Below are 9,544 nucleotides of genomic sequence, written 5' to 3'. Positions count from 1 at the left end.
GCGTCGGCCGGCGCGCATCGCGTCACGAACGCACACGGTCGACTGCGGTCGTTGTGACATCACGGACAACGGGTAACCGGCGCCGTGAGCGAGTACACCTGTGTCCGCGTTCGCTATCGACCGGCCGTTGCTGCCCCGTTGGAAGGGAACCCGGGCGAGCGGCAATCGAGAATAATATAACTATATAACCCATCAAACCGTGCGCGGCCAGTTTTAAGCCGGCACGGCGGCCATTTTGCTGACTCGACGACCGGCACCACGTCCGCACTGCCAAAGTGCCAATGTTATTATCGTAGTAATGTTGTTGTTATTATTATTATTATTATTATCACCGATGTCGATTGTCGGCAGTCCGCGCCGCGGTCAAGTACAAACGACATCAGAAATACTCAAAATGTACTCTATTCTCGGAACTGTGTACTCGATCGAATCCAAGGCGTGACGAGATTTCCAATACTCTATTAATTGTCGTCGTATATTTCGATCTGGGTTAAGGGTGCGCGCGGCGAGCCAATAATAGTCCGATTCGATATACGTATTCAACCAATTACAAGACTTGAGACTAAACAAAAGATTATAAGGACTCCAATCTACCCGAAATATGTAGAATTTTCATGTCCTTTAAGTAATGTTTTATTGCAAAATACATACAACATTGTCGATTTCATTGTTTTTCGTTTAATTTTTTGCATTTTTAACATTCATTGAACGCCCACCACATAGGCAAGGCCGTATTGGGGGCAGGGTCCAGGGGTCCGGAAATTTTTAAAAGTAGAAATATTTTAGTGATGAATATAGTTTATTGACTACACATCTTCAACGTTTATATATAAAAAAAATGTTGGACCCCCCCGAAATTGTTTTTCAGTTACGGCCTTGCACATAGACATGTAGTTATTATACTTGTTGAGGCATAGTTGCCTTAAAATACGTTTGGTGCATTACTGCGTTTAACTTACATACAGTCGTATTATGCAAACAGTTCGGTGTAGAGTGTAACATATAAGGGCCAAAGCGTTGTTCAGGCAACAACCCATTTAAGTTGGACGGGTCGATATATTAATACAGAAGACCGCAACAACGAATTACTTAATTGAAGTAAAAAGACGATATTGTTATTATAGATAAATACAGCTAGCCGGCTTAATAGTATAGGTAATTACTATTTAGCATAGACAAAGTAGTAGATTTTTCCGAAGGATGTGTTTTGCCAAGGAAAAAACCTATAGAAACTAATAAATAATAAAAAATACAATTTTAAGACAAGATGTGATGATTAATTTTACATGCTTATAACAGTAGCGTGTCATATACTTGTGTGCGATGTGTGCAAATGCCACAAGCCCTCGGCTTGCAGGGGGGCCCATTATTGCTCAACGTTCCACAAAAAAAAAAAAAAATTAAATAAATACAGTTATATACGAAAAAGTAAAAAAATTGTTTTCGATTTCAAATGGTCTCATTTTCTCAATCTGATGTCAGTATATCACTGTTATAAAATATAAATTTATGTAAGTCTATATTATTTAGAATAAAAAGATGTAGGAGGGGGCGTTTTTTAGTTTTGCACACGAGCCCGTTTTTGGGATAAACCGCCACTGGCTCATAAAGTGAATTTAAGTCATAACTCTTATAAACATTGAAATATTGTAGTAGAAAATATAATAACGTAAGAACACAGATAATGTCGAATGTCGATAATGAGTTTTACTTTAAGTTTGATAATATAGTTCGAGGATCAGATTGATAGTTGATTCTGAACGCAAATTTGCTATGCACTTATGTGTTTATTGTATAATGCGCGTGGGTCAAAGAGAAAAAACATCGTGCGAAAACAGCTGATATCTTCAAGTATTTATAGTAGTGTAAAAATTGAACAACATTTATCGGTATTTTGTTACAAATAACAATGTACTATAAAGGGTTGGTTACCAATCATTTTATTTAACTATTTGAACAACGAATTTGTTTAATAATTATTTATACACCATTGTATTAACAATAAAATTTATTGTATCATTTATATATATTATACCGCATGATTTTCGTATCCATACTGATATAAACGATATAATATATTATGTATAGCACGCTATAATTTAATATTAATCCTTTACAAAGAAAATCTTTGTATAAATCATAAATAAGTTTTTGAGAGGGAACACAATAAACTATAAATTTTTTTTTTTTAAATATGGAGATCTTCAATTTTAATTTTTGTAAAATCGTGTAACGTGTAACTACGATGGTGTGTAATGAAAACATATAGGTACCTATGTATAGTAGGTAGCTATAATACAAAAATTGAACTCGCGAAAATCTGTCTGAAAAAAAAATTCTTTATTTAGCCCAAAAACATATCTATGTTAGATAATATACAGTAAAGTTAAAACTGATGATGGAAGTATTGCAGATCATTGGGTTAGACTGTTAGACTAACATAATATTATACGTTATATGCGATTGCGTACATTTTAAAACCTATAATGCTATTAAAAATCCATAATACTGTATAGAGTAGTCTGAGTAGTTCCATTGAACGTAATAGATACCTATGTCATATGTGTAAATACAATTTGGGTATTGGGTTTTAGTTGTTAACATAATAACATGAGTTTCCAGAGAGGAGGCAAGACGGGACATTTGCCACACCTGCATGGACTTCAATAAATACAATTTTTATTTTTATTATTAATTACAATGGCGCCGAACTCAAACTTATTTGTGAAACGAAATCTAAAATTATTGTCTCAATCACTCACCCACCCAATTTACATAATAAACTCATTTAAGAGGTTTAGAAGTTAAGCGATATCGTTTCACATATTATGACACTCATATGGAAAAAAAATTGTAAAATGTTAAATAGTGTCGTCACAAAATTAGAACATAAAAAAGGCCTGTTATTTTATATAGGTATATATATATAAGGATAAAGGATATCGTAAATATTATGTCCTCTATATGTATTCAAATATATAAAAATATAGCATAAGTACAGACGGTACGATGACGCAACTTAGGAGATGAAAAAGGTCTTTAGCACCCCTTGTTTTTTTATACCTAACGATTATTATTTTAGTGAAATGCCATCAATTGATTCAACAGTTTTAGCACTCCACGTTTAGAGGAGGTCTATTTGCGCTTATGCATAAGTATCTACATTAGTTTTGGAATAAGTAATAAGTATCTAATTATTATTAAATAATTTACACTTTTAGAGCACAATAATATTATTGCATTCAGTCATTATTATTTTAAGTATAGATATTAAATATTCATTATAGGTACTCAGTAGGTAGACTTTTTCCTGATTATTTCGTTCAAACAATTTTAAACTTTCACAGTATTATTTTTCTCGTCCAAAAATTAGTTATTAATTCCGAAAACCTATTAGTGAATGAATTATACAATATTACAATTTGTAAACCTATGTAGAAGTATTGTAATTTTTTTAATTATTTCTAGGGACTACACTACTACACAACTATTTATTTGCATTGTTATTTGTCACGACTGTTGTTTAAATTGGTATATTTATATTTAAAAATAAGCACGTAAAATAGGACGTCACCTTGACACTTTGTGTTCAAACTTTAGAAATGATAGCCTGAAAACCGTACAAATTGAAGTACTGGCGTTTGCCGTTTGACCGAACATAAAATATTCATTATAGGTCTATGATACCAATACCTATGTTATTATGTCAAGTAGGTACCAAGGTGGCAAGGTACAGGCATATACCGACATTTACATTCATCAATCATAAAGTGAAACGAATGTGACGGTTTGAGTCCACTACCTGAAATCACTCACGTTTTTACAATCGGAATATATGATAAAGATGTTTCTTAAAGTAAAAAACTAATAACGTTAGATTATTACAATTAATATTATTTATAAGCTACCGCACTTGATGTGCAATTTGCATGAACACAATCTACTATATTATAACACCTACATCATATTAATATCTATATCTGTATAATTAATATAATTGCATATAGAAAGTACCTCTATCATTAAAATAAAACCATAAAACGTTGATGCATTACACATTATAGAGACCTATAATTTAATTACGAGTACCTACTTATTATATTATTTATCTGTTTATGAGAACAGTGTGGCGTAATTATTGACAATTGGCATAGGTATCCTTTGTCCCCTCTTCTTTTATAACGAATACAATTTTTTATGATGGCAAATCGATAAGTGTAGGTACGTATAATGTATAAATAAAACCAAAATTTAAATATCGGTAGTTAGATACCTACCTATCTATTACTGTACTAACAATATTAGAAATAATAGAAATAAATTACAGTTTTTAGAAATTATTATTTTTTTTTTTTTGATTTTAAATTATTTTTTATTGCTGCATCTTCTATTTGTTATTTTTTATTTGGTACCTGTTATATAGGTACATATTTTAATATTTAAGATATGTCCTTCAAATGTAGAGTTGATATTAAGTACTTATTTTTTAAGTAATAAGTGATTACAAATCAATTTAACAAATACAAAGATATGAGATCAAAGATTATGTAAATTGTCAAGTATGCCGTAATATACTATATAATAATATTAATAATTATTTTTAGTAAAAATAATTTTATAAAATAATAATATAATATAATAATTTTAATTTAATGCAATATTGAATAATTAATTCTTTTAAATATAAAAATTATTTGTAAATTAAAATTGATTTTTATTTTCCTAGTTATTAACTCATGAACTGTGAGCTATCAAAAATATTTTGTGACCTATAGGCAGGGAAATATTGGTCAAATACTTTAATTTATAAAACATAACTATAACTATAATACAGTTATATGTAAACACTGTAAAAATATATTATATAATGATACTTTTCATTTGAGTATGAAATAATATTATGATAAATGGGCATTATGATTTGATTGATTTTACAATTTTATACCTTATAAACATTATTTAAGTTCAACATGTGAAATAATTTTTATTAATCAAAAAATATATAAGAATATACTTATAAAATCAAGGGACTCACTGGATAAGGACTATTCAGAGAGCAACAATAATAACAATCATTTAAAAATAATTCATAGTTATTGTGATCTTACTATGTTATAACATAATTTAATGTATAGTTTTTAATCTGGACAACTTTTCCATAGAAAAAATTATTTATAAAATACTAAAACACATAAATCAATAATCAAACTATACAAGAAGAAAAGTAATAACCAACATTAACTTTTACTTAATTGGAAAAAAAAAATAAAACTCGCACAATCTTAACTATAATAAATTAATAAATGACAGTTGTATATTTTGCCATAATAATATGTGTTCACAAAATTTAAAGGCACTTATTAAATATTAAATTCGTAAATGTAGATATTTATTGATACCTACTAGAGGGGGAGGGGGATATAACAAATATTTTATTTATATAAAAACAAAATTTAAATGGTATGGTTAACAAAAGTTGAAATATATATCAAATAATCTAACACTTATTGTTTCCATATGGTAGTACACTGAATAATTAACAAGACTAAATTAATTTGTAAGACATAACTAGAATGTAAAACATGGGTAATTTAAAACCATAGAGTAAAATTAATGACGCGGACAAACAATGATCATTGGTTTTTTATAAAATTAGAAATTCACATCCCATCCTGAATTATCATCTGGTGGTGGGCTGTCTGCGTCAGGCGGATAATTGTCAAAATTGCTTGTGTCTATAGCACTACGCACTTTGGGCAAGATAGGAGGAGTGAGGGTTCGATTACGTAGTCCTTCCCAATTGAAACCATCAAACCACCTAGAACACAATCAATATTTAGTTAGGATTTCACTACATAATGTATACAAAAAAAAATGTATCTTCTTACTTATGTTTTTGTACTTCGGTTAATCGTTCAGCTGGATTATCTCTGAAACAGAAAATTGTCAAAACAAGTTAATTTATTTTGAATTTCAAACCATTAATTAAAATAAACACATGTTTGATTGATTGGGTTAGCCTTAACAAAGTCTTAATTATTTTTTAAACGAATCCTTTATGCCACATAAAATACAACTAGATGGAAATCAGAAATTGTTTTTTCTTGTGCATTTCCACTATAAAACCAGTACGAGCTCTTTCAGTTGAGACTCGTCACATGCAGTTGAAATACTTCGGTTGGCTGATTTAAGGCCATCAAAACACTTTGGTAAGCTGTATTTGCTTATTTTGTGAGGAAATTTGGAAAGGCCAATCTTGCATAAGCAAGCAAGTTGAATTTTTTGGGACACAGAATAAAGGTGTATGTAGATTTCAGAAAAGATAAATTTAAGTTACTAATTAGTAATTAATTTACTCATCATTATTTAAATTATTAATTTAATTTCAAAAAAGGAAACTTTATAACTGTCATAAAAAATTCAATTATAGTTTAATTTGAATATTCTGGTGTTAAATTTTAGGAAATAATATTACTCATATACAATGAAAACTGGCAACTGCTTATTTTGTATGTGTACCGTATATATTATTACTATAACTGTCAAAACTTATTCTTCATTGTTATAATTTCGGACATACATTTATTATGAGCGTATAAAAATTATGGTAAAAAAAAATTAAAAAAATTAAAGGGTAGGTTTGGCCACTAAACAAAATATTTTATAAAATATTCCATATAATATATAATAAAATATTTTCTTTTTATACATAAATTCTAATACAGAAGATTACTGTTTGAACTGTTTGAATTTTGTGAAAAATTAACAAAAATAAAAAGGTTTTTTTCAGTGTGTTATAAAAAAAAAAAAACATTTGTTCAAAGTAACACCACTTTCTGGAAGTATGTAATATGATGATATTTTAAATAGAACAATATTTTCTTTTAAGAAAATTAAATAAATAAGTATCCCATTTAATCAAAGAAATGTGTGCAATAAATGCATACCAATAATTAATAAATCTATTACTATGTAGAGAATACAATTAAAAACTTATTTTCTGCTCTTATTAATTAAAAATTATGACAATCAGCGCATACCTGCATAATTTCTTGATTAAAACTCTAGCATTTCTCGTTATATTCCTTGGAAATTCTATTGCATCTATGCCTTTTAGAATTATATTATAAGTTTTCATTGGATCTGCTCCAGTGAATGGTGGCGTACCTATGAAAAAAAAAAAAAATTCAAATAAATATATACGCGTAATAGGTGACAAAGAGTATACAGTTTTAAAATTGTATAGTTGATTATTAAATATTGATTTTTGTTGACTAAATGTGATAAAATACAATTAAATTTAATAATTTTAATACAAATTAATAAGCGAATATATAATTTATTATTTTTAAATAATATAAATTGAATACATATTTGTATCATTCTTTTTGAATATTTTCAAAATTATTAGTTTTAAACAAATTTTATATTGAGAGAATGTTGTATTGACATGTTATGTCTTATACATACATAACATAGTAAATCTATGTACCGGATTCATACTACAATTTGTTCATAGTTAATATTAGATTTAGAATTTACATATTATCAAATTATTAGAAGATAATATAAAACAGTGCTCTAGCAAAGTATTTTTTATAAACGTTCCAAATTAATTATATGAATTTTAAATTGATTAAGTATTTATAACTTATTATAAAATAAAAATATGAATAAAAACTCTTCGATCAAGCAGTTTAAATTCTTCTCACCAAATTTGATAATATTTACATTTTTTTCAATTGATTTAACTATAAATAGTGTAAATAAACTGTAGTAAGAATGTGGCGCATAGATGTTATATTGTCTTTGTCTTACACATCTTCTTAAGAAATAAAAATAATCATCATTTATCTCAATAATATTTTATTATCGAAAAAAATTAAAATACATACCGGTAAGTAGTTCAAACATAAGCACTCCTAAGGACCAGTAATCAGCACTTATATCATGACCTCTGTTGAGAATCACTTCAGGAGCAACATATTCAGGTGTTCCACAGAATGTCCAGGTTTTTCTTCCATTCTGAAAAAATATTTAAAAAAATATTTAGTATTGATTTCAAAAATATTGCATTGTTTAATTTATACTAACATGTAGTTTTTTAGCAAATCCAAAATCGACTAATTTCACATAACCAGTGATATCCAAAAGTAGATTTTCAGGTTTCAGATCTCTGTAGATTATGTTGCGAGAATGTAAGTAGTCAAATGCTTCAACGACACATCCTGTATAGAAACGTGTGGTAGAATCATCAAAATGTCCTTTGTCTCTGTAATTATAGTTATATTAAGTTAAGTAAATAAAGTGATGACCAAAATTAAGTAAACATACAATTTTAACAATCCTAAGACAGAAAAATATCATACAAGTTTCAATATTTTTATTAATCAAAAAATATTATTTATATGATTGTATACTAATAGAGGTAACAATATAATTTATTACTTAATGCTTGGTAAGTAAATGTAATTTAATTTAGTGTCAGAACAATAACAATTTTAATTTTCAGATATTAAATTTGGGTATATGAAACAATTTACTAAGTACCTCAGTATAGTCCATAATTCTCCACCAAGACAAGATTCCATGAGCATATACAAATATTTTTGGTCTTTGAACGTCTTGAACAGCTTAACAATGAATTCACAGTTGGCTTCACCCATGATCTCTTTTTCTGACATAATGTGCTGTTGTTGTCTCGTCTCGACAATCTATAAATTTACATACCATTTATATCATAAATACTGCAGTTCATCAATTGATAAATCAAGAAATGATGTGTGTGAATATATAAATATTGCACTGCTCACTTGACTCTTTTTCATTTGTTTTAGGGCAAACGATCTGGATGTATCGCTGTTTACTTGGACAAGTTCTACGCGACCGAAACCGCCCACACCCAAAGTGGCCAAGACTTGTAGGTCTGAAAGTTTTAGGTTCTGGAACTCCTTGTTTGTAGAGCTATTAACATTACACAATATAAGATTATAAAGATACAAAAATTGCATTTACATGGTAGCACTATCTACAAATATGTATAACTTATTATAATATTATATATTATGTGTGAAAAATTAAATCGTACAGATTTTGTTAAACTATTAAATATAACGAAGAAATATATGTCATGCAACATGCATAATAATATTCTATAGTGTTTTTCAGGTACGTTATACTCGCACTCGATGTACTTTCACGACAAAATGTGAAGAAAATACCAACTACACGTAATCATATTTTACTATTGAGCTTACCGAGAGCCTAGGACAAGTGCATGTAAGTGAAAATGACGAACATTAGGTAAATGCATGTATTAAATATTTAAAAATAATTGGTAGGTTCAATGTATTTTGGAAGACATTATCCTAACCATCGTTAATAATAATAATTAATAACATAATGTTTCAATGACTTGTACCTATATATATATATAATAATAATAATGTATAAATGTCTTTTTACAATACAACAATTATTATCGATATCCATATGATCATATAATAATATAATGTATTCGTATTGTTCGTAAGCCGAAAAACAA

At 28.2% G+C, this 9,544-nt stretch overlaps 1 protein-coding gene across 4 annotated transcripts in view; it reads right to left on the bottom strand.

Moving 5' to 3' along the window:
• Positions 1–5,652: 5,652 nt before the first annotated feature.
• LOC113560773 (cGMP-dependent protein kinase, isozyme 2 forms cD4/T1/T3A/T3B) overlaps positions 5,653–9,544 on the bottom strand; it is a 116,423-nt gene continuing 112,531 nt past the window's right edge. For all 4 annotated transcript variants that reach the window (XM_026966835.1, XM_026966834.1, XM_026966836.1 and 1 more), the window contains 7 exons: positions 8,814–8,964; positions 8,551–8,714; positions 8,095–8,272; positions 7,896–8,025; positions 7,041–7,167; positions 5,889–5,930; positions 5,653–5,818 (listed from right to left, as the gene is read on the bottom strand). In XM_026966835.1, coding sequence (XP_026822636.1) covers positions 5,653–5,818; positions 5,889–5,930; positions 7,041–7,167; positions 7,896–8,025; positions 8,095–8,272; positions 8,551–8,714; positions 8,814–8,964 — 958 coding nt within the window. The remainder of the gene's footprint in view (positions 5,819–5,888; positions 5,931–7,040; positions 7,168–7,895; positions 8,026–8,094; positions 8,273–8,550; positions 8,715–8,813; positions 8,965–9,544) is intronic.

Source organism: Rhopalosiphum maidis, chromosome 4 (assembly GCF_003676215.2).
Source record: "Rhopalosiphum maidis isolate BTI-1 chromosome 4, ASM367621v3, whole genome shotgun sequence".
Classification (NCBI taxonomy): domain Eukaryota; kingdom Metazoa; phylum Arthropoda; class Insecta; order Hemiptera; family Aphididae; genus Rhopalosiphum; species Rhopalosiphum maidis.
The sequence above is the reverse complement of the archived record's forward strand: the minus strand, read 5'-3'. Positions and strand labels throughout refer to the sequence as shown.